Here is a 21,786-nt window from a genome sequence, read left to right as displayed (position 1 = left end):
TCCAGCACCACTGATCCAGAATCTGGTTTCCAGCATCTGCAGTCATTGTTTTTACCTAGATGGAGGACTTGACCACCTGCTGGAGTATCAGCAAGTAACCCGCACTGTCTCTTCATTAAGAAGACCCAATGCATCATGAGAAAGACAGGAACATAGATGACAACTGGCCTTCCCCTGGAACTGAGAACCCTGGGCAAAACTCCATCTGACTGACAGCAGCCAGCCAATCAAAGATTGATAGATCCATTCATTCACAGTGCCAACCAGAGGTAATGGCTACTGCTGGTATGACACCCATCTGGGACCTTGCGTCACCACTGAATCACAGGAGAGTGGTCAGGGTGGGGATTGGAGGGAGGACAGCAGCAAAAAGGAGCAAAGGACAGACTCTCAAGAGGGCCATCCAATGCCAGGTCAGCAACACAGTGGCTTTGAATGAAGGATCCCAGCTTGGGAGTCTGGAAACAATCCCTTACTGGGCTAATACCAGCAGTACCATTATAACTGTACCAATTACCTACTTAAGGCCCTTGACTGGTAGCAGGGGAGGAATCCACAAGACTTCCTACACAGACTTAATCCAAGTGGAAGTGGGGAGGTGGGGAGGTGGGAAGTACAGGGTGTTTCGCCCCGCCCTATCTGATTAAATGCCTCTGTCACCAATCTCGCTACAGGTGGGGATATTAATATTCTTTTAGCATGTGGAGTAGGGTTGCCCATCTCGGAAGATAATCCTGGAGTCTCTGAGAATTAAAGATCACAATTCAGATAAATGCTGCAAGAAACATCGGGAGAAAAAAAAAATCACAGTGACAATATTGACTTTTTTTTTAAAAAGTGCTTCATTAAAATTTTGTTCCTAGTTATAAAAAGATTAGATGATGGGAAGAGAAAGACTATTTCCCTGACAGTGAAGAATCAGCCAATCGAGTAACCAAGCGGACACTTACACTGCACTTGGCTGTGGAAAACAGAACGCAGTGATATCAGAAACGTTTACCATTCTCAATGGTGATGGTTTGGGTGCAATGGCCAGGTGGTCTATATATCTAACCAGAGTTGGCCACTCTTAGCAAATCACAGCCTGGCTACACAGTCAAGGGTTTTCATTGACTCCAATTGTGCACACGTGCAGTCACCAGGCAAGAATCAGGCTGATGAAACCCTCCCAACCAAACAGCTCCACGGGTATCGCCCCTGAAGAGTGGCTGCTTCCGTGAGATATTGAAGGACAATTGTATCGCATGAAGCAACTCTCTGCAAAAGGAAGAAACATGTGGAAGGGGATGGGAGTGGAATATTTGAAGGCAAGGCAAGGGATAGAGCAATTTTCTGAAAAAGAACAAAACAAATCAGCAACAAAAAAATCAAAAGAACAGATTTTTAAGGCGTAATGGCAGCGACCAGGCTTTCAGGTTCAGGTGGGACTCTCCTGCCAGTGTGGAATTAGTTTCTCATTACTCATTATTCTAAGGAGAGTTGGTTCCAAATAATTCTAAATCAAAATCAAACTACTTTACTTCAATGTGAAATCAAAACCTAGTTTTGCAATCTCTAAAATAAAATTAAGTGAGAAATATCCTGCCTATAAACTTAGTTCCTACAACAAAATTAACCCTTTGGACACCAGCTTAATTTTCCTGCATCAAGAACATAAATCTCAAAAATGGTTTCTAGAAATTTGAAGAATGCCACAAAATTTGATTTGCAAATGATTTGAATAAATTCACAGTGATCACCAGGAACAGAAGTCAGTTTCCTTGCAATGCAATTTACACAACAGGAAAGCTACAACATGCAAAAGCTACAGAAGTCATTCAGTTCTTGAAGATTAATGTTGAAGAATCAAATTGCTCTTCCATTGTCTGACGTAAAGGATAAAGGAGCCCAGCAAGAGTCTCTGGCCTTATTGAATTACACGTTTTTCTCTCCTCACAGAAGGCCGTAATTCAAATGGTCGTGAAAATGTTTGTGTCCTGTTCGATCAGCAGAACTGAAATAAGTGGTAAAACAAAAATCTTGAGGAGGTATTATTTACTATACACTCATTAAACAGCAATGGCCCTTTGCTAATGGTACGGCACAGCAGTGACATATCAAATCTTTGACAACAATCTACCAAAACAAGGCCAAGCCTAAATGTTTTAATCAACATTATCAGTCTGTAGTAATAGGCAGAATTGGGTACTGCAGATGCTGGAGATTACAGTCAAGATTAGAGTGGTGCTGGAAAAGCACAGCAGGTCAGGCAGCATCCAAGGACAGGAAAATCAACATTTTGGGCAAGAATGATGAAGGGCTTTTGCCCAAAACGTCGATTTTCCTGCTCCTTTGATGCTGCCTGACCTGTAGGCTTTTTCAACACCACTCTAATCTTGAGTCTGTAGTAATAACCAAGTGACATGTTCCAGTCTATTATCTCTACACATTATTGGGAATAGTTACAGACTAGGAAAATCTGAACATTTGATGGCCAGTGTTTACTAATCCCAACTGGGATGGTAGTAAATTAGCTATAACTGGCATCAGTGCCCAATGCCAGTGAATGGTGGAAAAAGTAGTTACAGAGTTTCTTATCTGGTAATGGGTGCTTGAAGAGACATTCGGATGAAAACAGATTTAGTCTGTCCTGTGGAATGTACATCATGGAAGTATTTGTCCATACACACTAAAAATGGTCAGTCTATTGTGGTAACAATGTTGCCAGCATTCCTGAAATTATAACCCAGTTTGGGACAGCATCCTTGAGAGGCAAGATCAAAATGATGGAAAGAGAAGGCAGATGCCTCCAGCAACATTGGAGTGGAGTGGGAAGTATTGTCCAAGACTCTTACCCAATGACTTCTGCTGGAAAGTGTATGCCTATGATTTTGAGAAATGAATCAGACTTGTAAGAGTCTTCACAGTTGAATAATAAGCCAAAACCCACACTGTTATCTCACCCAACACACATGAAAAATGGGACCAAAGTCCACCTTGTCTACTTGTGAAGGGGAGGGAAGGATAGAGGTTGGAGGTTGTCAAAGAGAGAAAGAAGGAAGGAAGGAAGGAAGAAATAAAACAAAATGTAAAGAATGAAGGAATAGTAAGACATACCTTCCAGCGGTTTCCGCATTCATTACACAGGACGAACGTGGTCATTGGTTCATCAGCACTACGGGTCTGGACCTATGGTGTCAATTAAAAACAAATTAGCCTTTGGTCAGTGTATGATAATAACATAGGTTCAATTTATTATCATAAGTATAAATGATTGTGTGGAGCCCTAAAACTGATTCTCAAATCTGTGTTCCATGGATCAACATATGACATGTAGCCTCATTCAGTTGATGAAATATTAATCAGCGAGAAGTAGTAAAGTATTATTAAGGTTGGACATAATGGCATAGCATGAGGAAATTTGAGTAAAATGTATCACACATCTAGAACATTAAGAATTTTTGTACTGGCCTTCTGACAATAATGTCCATCTACCTGGTTATAGGTACAATTTTTCTTCTTGCATTTTCCACATTGAAAAAGATTAGACTGAGTTCCACCCGTCTTTGCCATTTGATGTTCCCTGATAGCTTCTTTGGTTATCACATTGCGAAGCTCCTTCAACTCATCACTGGCCATCTCCTGTGAAGACAAGAGTAAATGATAGTCTCACGAATGACAGTCCAGTTAATGGAATGTCAAAACTCCATAAATAACCCACGTTAAAAAAAGACAAATTGGCTTGCGTCTTCACCTCAGCTGGTTTCTATGAGCAAACAGCCCAATTAAATTGAAACCTACGACTTTAATCTTGAGTTAAAGTCAACAGAGGTCAGATTCAACTCTAAAGACTTCACAGAAAATTTGATTTTCAGAGAAAAATGGAGGAAGTGTTGCCTTCCACTAAGAAAATCATAATATAGTGCCATCTCTATTTGATCCAAACTTTGTACATGCAAGCAGAACCACTTTAGAGTGTGGTAGTTGTACAATTAGCTGTACAATACAATAACACTGAGTAAGTATTAATAAGCTTCCCTTTGTCAGCTCTCCTCCCCTCTTCTACAAGATTGGTGCTCCCACCACAGAGCAGTTCCACGCGCAGCTGAAGCACTTCAATCCCTTACCCAAGTGTCCGGCTCCTGATCAATACAGTGAATGCAAGTTGGCTGGAGGCGGTACTGCAACTGGGCTAATCCCATAAGATATTAGTCTCTCTTTTCATCTCTTCACTCACAGGTGTTACCATGCACCAAGAAGCCATCTCACCTCTGCAGTCATCTTTGCCAGATGGAACAAGTCAATCGCACCAGCCAACACATTCTTTCTCAGGTTAGGGTTCTTTGGGTCCTTCAGGTTACTTATTCTGCTTCGAACACGGTTTTTGTATTTCATGTCTGTTTTCTGAAACTCCTGGTAGATATGTGAAATGGTTCAGAAAAACAGAAGGGCAAATGAAATGGAGCTGACAAGAGAAAATAAACAAAAATCTTCCAGCATCAGGAGTAAAACACGCTGCGTGAAAGGTTGGTGAAGGTTAATGTATTAGCAACATTCAAAAAAAAGGGAACTTAAGTTCTTCAGGGGAAGGAATCTACAGGGCTGGAGTGAGAAGGCAGAGGAATGTGATTAATTGTGCTCATTCTTCTAAAGAGCCACTGCTGCACCAAATGATGTTTTTATTCTTCTTCGTGGGATCTGGGTATCACTTGTATGACCAGTATTTGTTACCAATCCCTAATTGATCTTGAACAGACTTCAAAAGGCAGTTAAGAGTAAACCACATTGTTCTGAGCATAGACTCACATGTAGGTCAGACTAGATAAGGATGGCAGATTTCTTTACCTGAAGGATATTACAGACCCACATGTATTCTTAAAGACAACTGACAACAATTGTCATGATCGCAGTTATTAGGACCACCTTTATTGGCCAGGTTTTATTAATTCAATTAAAATTCCACTAGCTGCAGTGGCGGAATTTGAACTCATCCTCAGGACATGAGTTGTGCTTCCTGATTACGAGTCCACTGATACAACACTACCATGTCCCCCAACTCAGGGCCGCACAGTCACACTTCTTAGGTGGCATGGTGGCTCAGTGGTTAGCACTGCTTCCTCACAGCACCAGGGTCCCAGGTTTGATTCCAGCCTCAGGCAATTGTCTGTGTGGAGTTTGCACATTCTCCCTAGGTCTGTGCAGGTTTCCTCCGGGTGCTCCGGTTTCCTCCCACAGTCCAAAGATGTGCAGGTCAGGTGAATTGGCCATGCTAAATTGCCCATATTGTGAGGTGCATTAATCAGAGGGAAATAGATCTGGGTGGGTTACTCTTCGGACGATCAATGTGGACTGATTGGGCTGAAGGGCCTGTTTCCACACTGTAGGGAATCTAATCTAATCAAACAGTTATAGATTCAATTCTGAACTCTTTGGGACTTCAACAAAAAAGCCTTTGCTAATACTCCCAGTGCTGTACTGAGGCAGCTCTGTAACAGTCAGAGATTGTAAGATCTTTGTATGCTCTCAGGTGTGCATAAAAAATTCCATTAAGGAGGGTAGGGAGTTCCTCCTGATATTCTGACTAAGAGTGATCTCCCAGCCAACACATTATCTCAATGCTGATTACTTAAATGCTATGCACAACATTTCTTACATGACAACAGAGATAACACTCTGAATATAGTTCATTGGTTATAAAGGGCTTTGAGATGTGTAGTTATGAAAGGAACGGTGTACTTTTTTTTCTTTCACTCTTTTTTTGATTTTGGGACACCTTCACACCTTAGTTTCTGTGCCGTCTAATTCAAAAGGATATAGTCTTCAATTTCAGCACCCATCTTGTCACAGTTCACACCATAGTCCTTGTAATCATCTGTGGAAATAAGCAGCAAATTATTCCAACATTCCAAGTAGAAAGTCACAGGATGATGCACGATCCAGTATTGCCAGCTTGGAATGAAATTCATAGGGAGTGCCTGTGGGGAAGATGCACATCCAGGATTTCCCACCCTGTTAAACATGACAGGGAGTTTGGAAACTCCCCTACAATTCATTCCAAAGCCCAGCATTTACTGCACATATTACAGATGGTGGTGAGTCAATTGAACTATAAATAATATATAAAATTATGCTGAGATGAGAGCATGTGGCAATAAGATTATATTGCTATTTTGATTGAAAGTTGAGTTAACATGTTCAAGGCAAGATGTCTAACCACATAAAATATTACCTCAACACAACAGTACGATTGCCACAGGTGATACTAGTCTACTCCACCAGCAGTATTGATAACTTCACCCATTTCTTTTCAATTATCATTCTTTTCCAACCCATCTCGGTTCCAAACAAGTTACTACCATAAGTGAGCTAATTGAAGAAAGTTTTAAGTGACAGAAAGTCTTTTGGCATCCAATTAGAAGTTGGCTCTGACTTATTTTACTAATACCCCTAACCAAGAGTCAAATCTCACACCAGAGACATGAGCCCAAAGCCTAGGTTGGTACTGCCAGAACAGTACAGAAGGAGTGTTGCACTGTTGGAGAAGATATTGTTCAGATCCGACATTAAGTCATAGCCTTTTGAAACTTGTTGTGGAAAAGCACTATATAAAAGCAGGTTCTCCGTGGTGTTCTAGTCAAGCTTTTTCCTTCAATTAGCATCATTGTTTGGATTAGCTAGTAATTATCATGCTGCTGACATTGTGGGACTATCGTTTGCATAAACTGGCATTGCATTTCCTTTGATACAATTGTGATGACACTTTGAACATACATAATTGTCTATAAAATCATTTTGAGATGTCTATTGGACAAATTGGAGGAAGAAATTTTGTCTAGGTTAGGCATTTACAAGTTCAGAGTTTTTGTGGCTCAGTGGTAGTGTCTCATCTCTGGGTCAGAAAGTCTGCATTCAAGTCCCATTTGACTCAGAATTGACATAAATTGTCTGAAATAAATTCCTTTTTTTTCATTCCTTAATCATGAAACTCTTTGAATGTCAAGAAATGAAGAAAATTCATCGTTTTAATTTCAAGAAATTTCAAAGTGAATTTGTTCTGCTTTGTTTTCTTGTTCAACTCAAAATTGTCAAGATATCCTTGAGCTTTTACACTCATCACCCACTCTACACACTGCTATCTACTGGCACTGACCAGCACATGTTTAGAACAAAAATAACAATTTAACATGGAAAAGGTATCTCACCATCAGTCTTCAAAGCTGCTATTAACATCTCTATACATTTGTCACGGATGGACTCCCCAGTTGACAAGAAAGGAGGGAGGATAGTTGGTGTGGAGAAGGTAGGGCTAGTAGGTGTGGAAGGTGATTCCATCTTTCCCTTGCTGCCAACACCACTGTAAAACAGGTAGAAAAAGCATCATAAGAGCAAATCTCTGAAAGATGAAGCTGGACGTGCAAGTTACAGTAAATCCCCAAGAATCCCAAAATGTCTTTATTTCTGTGATCAACAGGGTACATAGAGGGCAACCCAAAAGAACAAGGGGTCCAGTAAATGTGAAAGCCCACCTCCCCTCTCCAAGAGCTTGATTTAACAGACCATTTTGCGACACCTCAGAAACTGAAGCAGTCTATGTCCAAATGCAGTAAGACCTGGACAATATCCAGGTTTGGCTTGTCAAGTGGCAAGTGATGCCCATCTCCAACAGGAGAGATCTAACTATCGTTCCTTGACACTTTATGGCATTGTCGTCACGGCTAATGATTAAAGGATTGGATCGGTAAATAGATTTGGAGTGCAGGTTCATAGCTCCTTCAAAGTGGAGTTGCAGGTAGATAGGATAGTGAAGGAGGCATTTGGTATGCTTTCCTTTATTGGTAGAGTATTGAGTACAGGGGTTGGGAGGTCATGTTGCGGCTGTACAGGACATTGGTTAGGCCACTGTTGGAATAATGCATGCAATTCTGGTCTCCTTCCTATCGGAAAGATGTTGTGAAACTTGAAAGGGTTCAGATAAGATTTATAAGGATGTTGCCAGCGTTGGGGATTTGAGCTGTAGGGAGAGGCTGAACAGGCTGGGACTGTTGTCCCTAGAGCATCGGAGGCTGAGGGGTGACCTTATAGAGGTTGACAAAATTATGAGGGGCATGGATAGGATAAATAGACAAAGTCGTTTCTCTGGGGTGGGGCAGTCCAGAACTAGAGGGCATAGGTTTAGGGTGAGAGGGGAAAGATATAAAAGAGACCTAAGGGGCAACTTTTTCACGCAGAGGGTGGTATGTGTATGGAATGAACTGCCAGAGGAAGTGGTGGAGGCTGGTACAATTTCAACATTTAAATGGCATTTGGATGGATATATAAATAGGAAGGGTTTGGAGGGATATGGGCCGGGTGCTGGCAGGTGGGACTTGATTGCATTGGGATATCTGGCCGGCATGGACAGGTTGGACCGAAGGGTCTGTTTCCATGCTGTACATCTCTATGACTCTATAATTTTATTGAGGGACTCTAGAAGAGTAATTAGGGATGCAGAATAAATGCTACCTAGTGACACTTATATTCTACAAAAAAACATTAAATTTACAGACAGTAATGAACATCTGGAAGTTTTTCCCCTAAAAAGCTGTTAAGCTGGGGTCAACTGAAGATTTCAAAACTGAAATTGATTGAATCCTGTTTTAACGAACAGTAAGGTTGAAGGAGCCCAGGGGACAAATGAAATCAACATGAATGACCATGATCAAAGTAAATGAAACAGGGCCTTTGAGCTGAATGATCTGTTCTTAACCCAAGGGCTAGTTTTTACATGGTCCCAGCCCACTTGGATGGGTCAGTCCAAAGTAATTTTATAGCCATCGGGCTATTAATTAGCTCAGAGCAAGAAGTCTACTCCCACTCGGGGGGCAATCTTGTCTCAGACGTCTACCGGCTGCAGCCTAATCTCAGTAGCACCACTGGGAGCAGCAGTGGCCAATTCTGGAACAGCATGCAGTCCCCTTGCTGAGGAGTCATGCAACCAAATCCCAAAGATAAGTTTGTATGGGGGCAGGGAAGGCAGGGACCACTCTGGGACAGCCACCTTTAGGAGGGCATTGAAGAGCTGGAAGCAGATTTGGAGCTGGTGAGGGGGCAGGTGTATTGTGGCTTGAGGCACAAGGTGCTGAAGAGGATGGACCCCCATTCGTAGCTTACAAAATGCTTCCCAGGTACAACTTAAAAGACCTTAACTGTCTCAAGGGTAAGCAGATTGTCTGAAGCCTTTCTCACTGTTAGTAAAAGTAGGTACAGACACGGCACTGTCTCAATCCTTAGCACCCAATTTTATATGTCCCACCTCAAACCCACTCACCTGAAAGCCTACTCCTAGGGAGATATAAAGCTCTACCCTATGTTTCCATGAGACTAGAGGCAGTGAGTCAACAATGAAAGATCAGAAATGAACAAAGGTAAGCTTCGGCCAGGTCCAGAATGGGAACACAAGGCAGCAACTGGGAATTAGCACATGGCCCACAACTGAGGAAATGAGTAACAAGACCATTCTCCTATGCTATTACATGAAGATGTGACCAAAATCATCAAGAACAAAGAAAAACAAAGAACAAGGAAAATTTACAGCCCAGGAACAGGCTCTTCAGCCCTCCAAGCCTGAGCCGAATCAAATGTACTGTCTGAACCTGTCGGTCAATTCCTAAATATCTGTATCCCTCTACTCCTCACCTACTCATGCATTTATCCAGACGCATCTTAAATGAATCTACTATGCCTGCCTCTACCACCTCTGCTGGCAACGTGTTCCAAACGCCCACCACCCTCTGTGTGAAGTACTTGCCACGTGTATCCCCTTAAACTTTCCACCTCTCACCTTGAAAGCATGACTTCTTATTATTGAATCCTGCACCCTGGGAAAAAGCTTGTCTCTATCCACCCTGTCTATACCCTTCATGATTTTATAAACCTCAATCAGGTCCCCCATCAATCTCCTTTTTTCTAATGAAAATAAACCTAACCTACTCAACCTTTCTTCATAGCTAGCACCTTCCATAACAGGCAACATCCTTGTAAACCTTCTCTGCACCCTCTCCAAAGCGTCCACATCCTTTTGGTAATGTGGCGACCAGAACTGTACACAGTATTCTAAATGCGGCCAAACCAATGTCTGATCAGAACTGCTGCTCACTACATCCCAAATACTTTGAAATTAAGATCCACTACATGGAATTGTACTCTCAAATATTTTCCCAGGAATTAAAATCTTTTCTTCTCTCAGTCTTTCCTCTTTGAGTCTGTCGAAACTGAAGCTTTTAACCACTGAACCATTATTCAGATTCACTTTGTGTTCTATTTGGCTTTCTTTCCAGCTATCCTGCATTGTGGTCCCAGTTGGATTTTGAATTTTAAAGAAGTCTAGCACAGATAGTTAACCTTTCTTCTTTCGAACTATCCACTGAAGTTCTTCGAGCTGGCGAGGTCACTGTTGATGATTTGCTGTTGTATGAATCCTTCCTACAACACAGAATGAAGGGTATACTGGCTGTTTAATTTTAGCTAGTGTACATCACAAGATACCACAGATAACACACCACCAGGACAGACTGCCACTAGAGCAGGGGCCAGTGAAAATGGGATCTTTTAAAAAAAAATAAGTATTGGACAAATAGGAGGAAACAATTTTGTCTAGGTTAGGATCTCAGTGATTGGGAGTTCTCTATTTACTACTGTCCCTCAGAATAAGCTAACCTGCAAGATATTTCTTTATTCAGAGTATTGTTGGAGAACAGATTATTTTGCCAAGGGAAATGCTTGAGGCAATAGCCATTGTTTCCACAAAAAGGGAGTACATATTTTATTCACAGGAAGATAGAGTGTATGCAGTTTTTTGTTTAATTCATCAACAGGATATAGGCATTACAGCTAGATCAGCATTCATTCACCATCCCTAATTGCTCTGCAGAAGCTGGTGATGGGAACTGGCCTTGAACCACTGCAGTCCATGTCATGAAGCTAATCCCATCAGTGATGAGTCCCAGGGTTTTGAGACAGTGATATTGTTCTAGGTCAGGATAGTACGGTGGTTGAAGAGGAACTTGCAGCTGAAAGTGCTCAAATGTGTCGGCTCACCTTGTCCTTCTAAGTATTGGTGATACAGAAGGACAGAGGACCCTCAGTGAGTTGTCACTGTGTATCTCCTCGATGGTACACATTGCTGCCCCTGGCAGTTGTGAATGTTTGAAGTGGTTGTTGGGATACTAGCCAAGTAAGTTGTTTTTAGATTAGATTAGATTAGATTACTTACAGTGTGGAAACAGGTTCTTCAGCCCAACAAGTCCATACCGACCCGCCGATGCGCAACCCACCCATACCCCTACATTTACCCCTTACCTAACACTACGGGCAATTTAGCATGGCCAATTCACCTGACCTGCACATCTTTGGACTGTGGGAGGAAACCGGAGCACCCGGAGGAAACCCACGCAGACACGGGGAGAATGTGCAAACTCCACACAGTCAGTCGCCTGAGGCGGGAATTGAACCCAGGTCTCTGGCGCTGTGAGGCAGCAGTGCTAACCACTGTGCCACCGTGCCGCCCATTTTGTGTTGGCATTATCAAACCTTCTTGAGTATTATCAGAGGAATACTCATCCAGCAAGGTGAGAGTATTCCATCGCACTCCCTTTACACATAATGGGCAAATTTTGGGAAGTCAGGAGGCAAATTACACACTTTAAAGTTTCTAGGTTCTTAGCTGCACTTTTAACCAGAGTATTTATATAGTTGGTTCAGTGCTGAGGTCTAAAGGGATCACAGGGCACAGGGAGAAATTGGGAACAGGGTGTTAAGTTGGCTGATCATCAAGAATCATACTGAATGGCAGTGTAAGCTCAAACAGCTGAATGGCCTATTTTCTATGTTTCATGTTCAGTATCTGAGCAATGGTAACCTGCAAGGTATGAATAGTAGGGGATTCAGTGATGGTAATGCCACTTTAGTGGAGGTGGTCATTGGCTGACACTTGTTTGGTCCAAGCCTGAAATGTTGCACAGGCCGTGCTGCATATGGACAGACAGCTTCAGAGCAAGAGTGGGAGGGAGGCATAAAGCAATAATTTCCAGATCATAAAACAAAACTCGTCTTGTCTCTGACTCTCTCAGTTTAAATCTGTGCCCATTGACAAACCTGCCAATGGAAACAGTTACTCTTTTAAAATTCTATTTGATCTGAACCAGTGTATAAGATCTCTCCTTAACCATTTCTGCTCCCAAGGAGGAGGAGTGGAATCAGCCCCACTCCACTGAAGGATCTCATCCCCAGCATCATTCCAGTGAATCTCCTCTGCATTTGGCTGGCTTGCTCTGGAATGGAGACTACACAGACAAAATGCATCTTTCTTCACTGTAAACATTCATGGTCCCAAGAAAGGATAACACAAATACACATTTCCCTTTAGATTTGCAGCTGGTTGGCAATTTAAATTATGTACTTACCAAGATACAATATTTACCATTCACTAGGGCGTATTTAAGTAAACAACATTTCTTGCAATAACCTAGAATCATCTATAAAATATTCAACTTATTCCTGTAGTTTGTATGTTCAAGACTGGCACTTGGCAATAATATGCAACAAGCAAGGATTGCCACAGCCATGGTCTTCATTGGCAATGTATTCTGTTCATTGTACAGTGGTATGTTCTGGTTCAGTTCTGTTAAAGTCTGCGTAAAGCAATATAGGAGTTGGTTTGTAACCTTGTGGCTGTACCTTTCGTCTAATTGCACTCAGTACAAGATGATACTGGAAGATTTTGTTGATTTTAGGTTCTCTGCAAAGCAGGAAGAGGCCGTTACAGAATACTACACATAAGGGAATGTCTAAGCTTCTGGTTTCTCAACTGATACCGTGAACATGAATGGGATTTTGCCTCCCAGAGTGACTAGAATAATATCATACTCAATGGTACAGCACCTCAAGGCCAGATAACTCTGACGTGTGGTCTCTGGTCCAGGCTGGGTAGCTCAGGATGTGCCTAGGAAGCAACACCTACCAAAGGGAATGGGGGATAAGGATCAGTCAGTGATCCCACTCTTTATTATAATTCATTGACCTCGTTGCATACTATGGTGAAAATAAGAGATGAAAACAGATCTGAAAAGTTTGATCTCTGTCAGTGCTTTTCATAACCATTTAAATGTCCGTCACTGCCTCCTCAGGTGACAAAAGGCAGTCTCCTGCATGATGTACCATAAAATAGCTGCATTAGGAAAAGTCAACATCTTCAAAAAGAGTGTGAAGATAATTAAAGGCAAGTGAAGATTAGACTATACTGGTTTTGCTCTGTATTTCTAGTCTGATAATGAGATAGAATCCAACAGTTATCGTTCATCCTTTTTATCTGTTGAATGTTTCCTCAACAACTTCAAGTTGATTGTGGGGATTTGCTGGATGATAGAAGTAAATGGTGCATTGAGCATTTTCAGTGTTAACCTTTCATGCTCAGGCAGGTGATGTTATCACTGTATGGTGTTCACTGCTTGTAACCATGTAACTCTTCCTGTCTCTCATTCCCCAGTAAAACATTCACATGATTTGTGAAGAGGAGCATCAGTATTCTTTAAAGCTACTGTGAACTCAATGAGCTTGAAAAGTAACACAAGAAATCTTTACACTTGGCAAAAGTGTTAATTTTATCCAAGTAATTATCACGGATGTGCTAATGTCAAAAGATCCTCAGACTTTAACCTTCACCTGGGATTTATCTTTTCTGAACCAGAGACCACATATCAGAGTTATCTAGCCTTGAGGAGCTGCATCATTATACTATTCAAGTCACTCTGGGAGGCAAAATCCCATTCATTTTCCTGATAAGCCATTAGTATCAGTCTGCTAACATGGTACAAATGGGACCACATTTCTTAACAGATGATTTTGTCATCTTTGTTTAACACCTCTTTTGCCAATCTTCCAAAACAGGTCATTATAATGGTTTGATCGAGCAGATCTGATGAGAATAGCAGAACAGGCTTGAGTACTCCACTCCTCTTCTTATATTGATAACAACATAGCTATCTTATGCTCTCCTAATGGCTCATTGCTGGCAGAACATCTTCTATAATGGGATGAGGGCATCACGGCTAAGCCAGTATTTATTGTCCATCCTAATTGTCCTTGAAAAGGTGGTGGTGAGCTGTCTATCTGACTGCAATGCATAGGAACTCAATGTTAGAAAGGGAGTTTCATAAATTGACTCAATGGCAGTGACCGTTTACAGTCCTGCGAAAGGACTTTGGAACAGGTAAAGTTTCCTTATAAATCCAAGTTTGATGAGGGGGCTTTGATGTGTCTGAGAGATCTGATAAGACGCTATATAAATAGACATCTCCATTTCTTTCTCAGAGCCATTTGATTAGAAATCAAGAGATCAAAGTCATTCCTACTGACAGTTCAAGTGAAGACAAGATCAGGCTCAAAATGTCTTCCTCAAGCTTGTCCAGGTTCTCAGTTCCAGAACAGTCAGAGGACCTACCCAACACATGTTAGTGCTGTCACAACAGAGTGGACAGGGCTACTTGGATGCACAATGTTCCAAATCTTGGAAATGAGGCATTGAACTAATGAATAAATCTTTGTTCCCACTGATGTTAACCATGTGGTTTTCTATTTATATACACAAACAGTGTTGCTGGGAGAAGCAGAGCTAGTTATTATGAAATGTGTCAGCAACAAAACTGTGTTGAATTGCCACAATCCTTGAACAAAATCAAGAAACAGACGTTAATGTCACCTGAGTGAAGAATACATCACGGAAAAGACCACAGCTCAGCAATATGCTCGAGAATAAAACTTTTTTATTGCCTATAACTTCAGTTACTGTATGATTTTTAAGAAGTGGCAGTATTCAATAGTTTAAAACTTTTAACATCTTTGCTTTCCCTGCATTCAAGAAGAATAAATCACTGCCACCTTGATGAATGTTATTCAATTTGTGGTGCATCTTGGCAAAAACATGCATCTTTCTGCGCCTCATGCACAAAGAAAATAGAAGTCTGCCAGATATTTCTTCTAATTATTTTTTACTCCCTTTCATAGCAAGCCAGGTATTATCCTACCTCTCTTCAGTATCTGTAGAGTTTTTCCTGGACATAGGTGAAAGAGTCATTGGTGACATCGAGCTCGAGGAATCACGTCTGCAAAATAAGAGCCATTTCAAAAGCCCTCAAGGAAAATAAATAAAGCAGCAGTTATACAGCCATTTATGCATCGTTAACAGTTTACTTTACAGAACAGCCGTATAACTAATTTCATTTTCCAGTAATGCTCTGAAAATCCATGATAATTAGCAGGAAATGAATGACTTCCACTCTCAGTTTAGCAACAAACAACTTTCAAACATTGTCCGCTGCACTATCTATCTAGAGCCCTTCCTATTTCAAAAGAATATCATCCTTTATATTTATGAATTAGGCATGACATTCACTCACATTGCCTGCTAACTGTATAACCATGCACATAGCAACCTAGAATGTATCCAAAATCAGAGATTTTCTTTGGAATCTGAAAACTGTGTAGTCTATCTAACTGTGATCCCTGCATTTTGGAAATCGCTCGATACTGTTGGGAGGTGATAGAAGGATTCGTGTTTGGAGAGGCAACCTAACAGGAGTTAAAGTGTTTTCTTCATGCAAAACTAACTATGACTTTGTGGTTCAAGTGGAACTTACTAAATCATTTAAATTACGAGAAAAGTACTTCCTCAGCCAGACAATGTAATTAAATAGCAACTTCAGACTAGCAAACAACTTCATTCAAGGACAATTAGGAATAGGTTCTGCGTGGGTTTCCTCCGGGTGCTCCGGTTTCCTCCCACAATCCAAAGATGTGCAGGTTAGGTGAATTGGCCATTCTAAAATTGCCCAGAGTGTCAGTGGTGAATATAAGGTAGGGGAATGGGTCTGGGTGGGTTACTTTTCAGACGGTCAGTGTGAACTTGTTAGGCCGAAGGGCCTGTTTCCATACCGTAGGGAATCTAATCTAATCTAATCTAAAACATGCTGGCTTTATGAGCAGTGCTCACATCCCAGGAAAGAACTTTTTTTTCAAATTGTCAAACTGTTGCTTAGCTAGGAACTACTGCAACCATGCTGTTCCTGTGTATTTAACACATTAAACATAATGGCAATGAATGAGATTGACTATCTCACCAATGGGCCTAAGATTCCAATTTTACCTCGAGGGGGTAGCTCACCTGCAGAGCTAAAAAAGGCTAACAATCATTTTCTCACCTCTGATGGTCCCGCTGTCCATCTGTGGAGTTCTTCCTGGACATGGGTGAAGTTGTCAGTGGAGGCTTGGAGCTGAATAAATCTTGCCTAGAAATCAAATTAGAATTAATCAAACCTATTGGTGAGAAACGTTTAATTCCTTTTCTGCTAATCAGAGACTAAGATCGACATTCTCCGAACATCTCTGATGTAATGCTAGCCAAGGCAGGAATGTGCCACTGGGTTTACCGTCCAGATATCTTTAAGATAGAGTTAATCTAAAGATGGGCCTTAAAGATTTCCATTGATAGACTGTGACTATTTCCTTTGGCAGCTTGTTCGATTATGGGATCATCCTTGGAAAGTGAAAAAGTGGAAGTCCCAAACATTGCATGATGACCCTGAGGGTCATTGTACCTCAGGTAATGTTGAGATGTTAAGGCTATCATGGTGACATTCGTCAGTACAGAAAATGAACCCATATTGTTGGCATCATTCCACATCACACATCAGCCATTCTTCCAGGAAGAAAGACTGTTAGCATAACTGTCTTTATAGTTAGTGTGTGGATGGCTACCTCATGTTTTATCATCGCTGGAGGACACCAGATACATATTTTAATCAATTCCTACCAATGCATTCAACATTGCATAGAATAAAGACAGTCTACTTATCCCTTTCTATTCATTTACCTCAACTAAACTCTCATTCCTATGGAAAAAATAAACTAGAGTTAATCTGAGAGCATTTAAATTATGAAGAAACAGCCAACGGACATACTCCAACAACAGTGAGAAAAAAATCGACAGAACTGGATAGTTACAATGGCAATAACAGCTGGACAGTTATTACATCATCTAGCACAAGTGGTTAAGAAAGAAAAAAGTTAACAAATCCATTCATGTCTTCAGGACATCACAATGCCCTTTACAGCCAATGAATTAACTTTGAATTGTAGCTATTCTTATAATGTGGGAGAGACAATAAATGCACAGATTGTTCAAAAAATGACTCAAAGTGACTTAATAAATTTTGATGATCTCTTTTGTCAGAGGATGAAGACAATGAACTTGATGGGTTGGAAAATGTTTTGATTATGGTCAAAGGTATCTTTGTAGAATTAATTCATTCCACATTAACATGAATTACCATTGGGTTTTTTCACATTTCAAAATGGCGACCACTCAACCCTCACCAACAGTTCAACTTTACACCTTGCAAAAATATCAACCCTTGCTTTTGGAATGATTTTTGAAGGCATTCCACGTTGATTTATGTATTACAACCCGCAGAATAATCACAAGGATACAGCATTAGGAATGCCTTTTCAGTGCTCCAGCATTAATAATTTCCCTCGACATGCAAAAGCATGTTCACTACATTCGACTCTTAGCAAGTATCAAAGCAAGTACATAGAAAGTTCCTACAGAATCTGATACTTACATTTCTTATGTTCCAGGTTATAACAACTCTCTGTGAAAAATAATTCTCAATTCTGTTCTCAATCTTTTGCTAATTATACTAAATTTATGACCTCTGGTAACCTAATGCATTTGTCATTGTTACTTTAATTAGATCATGACAGTTCAGTGCAGAATGGTGACCTGTTCCATTACCTCTCCACACATTTCTCTTCGTGATGTTTTCGGGGTGCTGGGGACACAGTTGGTGCTTTGTCTTTCTTCTCACCCTCCTTTCCTGCTGCTTTCACAGCCTTGTGATCAGCTGGAATTTCTGAGGCTGAAAGAGAAAATGTATTGAGATTCATTCTGATCGCTCCTTTGTTTTTATTGTGAATCAACAGTAATCATTAGAACCAACGAATAAAAAGTTAAGACATAATAGAGGTGTCCCTTGTAATCAACGGATGAATATAAAAATCTTTCATGCATCGGATATAGCAACATAATCTCCAGGGAGAGGCTTCGGAAAAGCATTCAAAAGCCATCTGATGGTCACAGCCTGTGGCCCCATTGTGACAGCTAATATTGCAAAATGTTATTGGATACAATGTGAACAAAACAAGTGTCAATAGGAAGTAACACTTAGGGAGAGGAGATGGACAATTAAAGTGCTACAATTTTATGGAAATTATTTTCAAAGAGGGGTATGATTGCAAAATTATTTTGGTCATGCAAAGTCAAACATTGTTGAATGCATATTATCAAGAATAGGCCATCTACCAATTAGCATGTCCTTCCATTCAATTAGATCATAGCTAATTTATACCCCAATACCACTGACTTTTTTTTTGAGTCTGCAATTCCAAGAGTCCATTAAACTCAATTTTGAAATTTTCATCTTACCACCCCCACCCAACACACAGTTCACAGCTTTTGGGAATTGGAGAAGAAAATGAGATTTTTATGAACTGATGTTTGACAAAGTGCTCTCGACTCCTAGTTCTAATTTCATAGTTTCTCCCCACTGTTTTAGTCTCTTCCAATTATCATCTCTCCCCAGATCAGAAGAAATATTTCCTCACATTTTAAATTCTTCTAGTCATTTTACATTCCACAATTAGGTCACTCTTAAAGTTCTATACTCACCATTGTCTTCTCAATAGCAAGTAGAGATGGACAATAATTACTGGCCTTGCTAACAATGCTCACAGCCAACTGGAATAGAAACCCAGTCTACAGAACATATCCTAATAATTTAACCCTCTCAGTGTTAAATGTGGATGCAGGATGTTGTTCCAAGAACATGTAAAATGTAAGTTTATACAGCAAAATAAAACAAAGAACTGCAGATGCTGGAGATCTGAAACGAAAACAGAAATTACTGAAGAAACTCTACAGGGCTGGCAGCATCTGTGGAAAGAAATCAAAGTTAACACTTCAAGTCCAGCAATCGTTCTTCAGAATTAAACTTTAAAAGTACCTGATTATATACAATTAGCGATTCTAATCCGCATTAATTGTTTTTATAGCCAGTCAATTTTTCACCAAGTAATGTAATTGCAAAGAAGAGTGAAGTGAATATTCAGGCAGAGAGGAATGCTGGCCAGGTCAGTTGAAAAATGTGTACACTTCTTTGAATAATGCAAATGGAACCGTCAACATTTATGTGAACTCACAAGATCACAATTTGGCTAAAATCTTCATGAAGTAATAGAACATCCCCTCATTAATGCATTCAATCAGCATAAGGAAAAATAAAACATCTTTGTTCACTGTCACACTGCGGTTTATGGGATCTAGCTCTATGAAAAACTGGAAACCTCCTTTCCTAAATTACAACAACTAAAAACGAATGCATTGCCTGCAAAGCACCTTGGGACATCCTGAAATTATACATCTGAAATGAACACAGCAACCACTTGAGCAGTTGTTTTAGAGAAGTTGAGGAATAAAAATTAGCCAGCCATAGGGAGGGCAACTCCTCTATTCTTCTTCAAAACATCCAGGCTTGGGCTGACAAATAGCAAGTAAGATTCTCGTCACATGAATGTCTCTAACATGAGAGAACATAAACATCGGCATGTGACATTCAATGTCATTCCATTGCTGAATTCCTTCACTATCAACATCCCAAGGATTACCATTGATCAGAACCTCAACTGGGCCAGCCACATAAATATTGTGGCTACAAAAGCTGGTGAAAGACTTAGAAATCTGCAGAGAGTAATCAACCTTCTGTCATGCTGAAGCCTGTCCACCTCCTACAAAGGTTACTGTTGGAATTTCCATTTGCCTGGATGGGTGCTGCTCCAACAATACCCAAGAAGCTCAGTGTTATCCATGACAAATCAGTGCCCCATTCACCAGCTTCCACATTCACCATTAATGCACAATGACAGCAATGTGTGCCATCCCCTACCATTGTTTACCCCAAACTCATGACCTCTACCCAGAAAGACAAGGACAGCAGTTACATGGGAAGACCAAAAGTTGCAAGATTCTACCGCACCCCAGCCAGCCACCTCCCCTCCTTCCTGACATGTAACTATATCAATGTTCCTTCACCACTGCCTGGTCAAAATCCTGGGACTGCCTTTCTAAAAGCGAAAGGGGTGTCCCCACACCCCAAGAACTGCAGCATTTCAAGAAGGCAGGTCAGCACAATTCAGTGGTAACTGGGGACAGGCATTAAATACTTAATGAAATTTTTTTTAAATCAACTCAGAGGGAAAAGAGGGTCTTAGTTTATTGACTTCTCAACAAGAAAGGCCTCCAAGTTTGTGGAGCATGCTAATGTGTCTGCCTAGACTTCTCACCTTGGAATGGGACTTGTGCCATGATCTCCTAATTCAAAGGCCGTGAACCAAAGCCATCTTTATAGGACCTCATTAAATCCACACACATTTAGTGATTAGACACAACACCGATGTACAGTACTTGGTGATTTTAATGTTTCAAGATGAATACTCAGTCAGTAACATTTTACCATGATAGTTGTAGATATCTAGGCAACAGATAAAGGACACTGCCTTTTGTTGGTGTTTTCACTTTTACTTGTAGATAAAATAGACTCTTAACAGTTGCGTTTGTGCACTTACCTAGAAGCTTCTTCCAGTTTTTGATGAGGATTTTAGCGAGCGCGATGACTTCCTCATCCGTGCTATGCTTACGAATTGCATTTACAGACATGCCAATTTTTGTACTCTGGTCAGAGATAAAAAGGGAAGTCTAATTCAATCAGAACAACTCGAGCAGTCCTCACCTAACATGCAGGAACTTCACTGACATTGCAATAAGGTGGATTAAAACAAACCAACCAAATGCACTTTGCTATACAACAGCAATTACGCACGTGAGACAAGGTTATCGATTCTTATCAACAACAGTCTGCAGGCTTAGTCACCCTTCCTTATCACCAAAATGTATACAATAAAACAAAAAATATTAAATCACATATCAAAATATGTATTTTTTCTTTAAAAAATCTATAAATCTCCTCAGCAGTGCCAGGGTGACTAATCTTCAATTCCTGAAGATTCCAGGGTAATCCTGGAGTGTTGAGAACAACTTCAAGGACATTATTTGGAATTGCTGTTAAGATTCAGGTGTCAACCTGTCAGCTGTATTTATTACCAACCGAGAAGAACATGGAGTCAGATGTCTGCAATGTCCAGGGGGCTTTGCTCCCACGTTTTTGTTTTATTCATTCATGGGATAGAGGACATCACTGGCCAGGCCAGCATTCATTGCCCAACACTAATTGCCCAGATAGCAGTTAAGCATTAACGACATTGCTCTGGGTCTGGAGTCACTCGTAGGCCAGACCAGGTAAGGTTGGCAGTTTCCTTCCCTGAAGGACATTCATGAACCAGACAGGATTGTCTGACAATTGACTCATGATCATCATTAGACTCTTAATTCCAGAATTTTAATAAAGGCAAATTCATCTCAAAGGAGAAAGTGAGGACTGCAGATGCTGGAGGTCAGAGCTGAAAATGTGTTGCTGGAAAAGCGCAGCAGGTCAGGCAGCATCCAAGGAACAGGAGAATCGACATTTCGGGCATAAGCCCTTCTTCAGGAATGAGGAAAGTGTGTCCAGCAGGCTAAGATAAAAGGTAGGGAGGAGGGACTTGGAATTGCGATAGGTGGAGGGAGGTCAAGGTGAGGGTGATAGGCCGGAGTGGGGTGGGGGC

General features: G+C 40.8%; 1 protein-coding gene across 3 annotated transcripts in view; it reads right to left on the bottom strand.

Moving 5' to 3' along the window:
* Positions 1 to 1,927: 1,927 nt before the first annotated feature.
* Positions 1,928 to 21,786, bottom strand: part of tcea3 (transcription elongation factor A (SII), 3) — a 26,333-nt gene continuing 6,474 nt past the window's right edge. For 2 of the 3 annotated variants that reach the window (XM_043717579.1, XM_043717578.1), the window contains 11 exons: positions 20,692 to 20,797; positions 17,807 to 17,930; positions 16,212 to 16,298; positions 15,039 to 15,116; positions 10,360 to 10,440; positions 7,182 to 7,333; positions 5,795 to 5,851; positions 4,249 to 4,403; positions 3,475 to 3,621; positions 3,097 to 3,168; positions 1,928 to 1,993 (listed from right to left, as the gene is read on the bottom strand). In XM_043717579.1, coding sequence (XP_043573514.1) covers positions 1,985 to 1,993; positions 3,097 to 3,168; positions 3,475 to 3,621; positions 4,249 to 4,403; positions 5,795 to 5,851; positions 7,182 to 7,333; positions 10,360 to 10,440; positions 15,039 to 15,116; positions 16,212 to 16,298; positions 17,807 to 17,930; positions 20,692 to 20,797 — 1,068 coding nt within the window. In that variant the 3' untranslated portion in view covers positions 1,928 to 1,984. The remainder of the gene's footprint in view (positions 1,994 to 3,096; positions 3,169 to 3,474; positions 3,622 to 4,248; positions 4,404 to 5,794; positions 5,852 to 7,181; positions 7,334 to 10,359; positions 10,441 to 15,038; positions 15,117 to 16,211; positions 16,299 to 17,806; positions 17,931 to 20,691; positions 20,798 to 21,786) is intronic. The other variant, XM_043717580.1, reaches the window with a different exon arrangement.

This window comes from Chiloscyllium plagiosum, chromosome 27 (genome assembly GCF_004010195.1).
Source record: "Chiloscyllium plagiosum isolate BGI_BamShark_2017 chromosome 27, ASM401019v2, whole genome shotgun sequence".
Taxonomy (NCBI): domain Eukaryota; kingdom Metazoa; phylum Chordata; class Chondrichthyes; order Orectolobiformes; family Hemiscylliidae; genus Chiloscyllium; species Chiloscyllium plagiosum.
The sequence above is the reverse complement of the archived record's forward strand: the minus strand, read 5'-3'. Positions and strand labels throughout refer to the sequence as shown.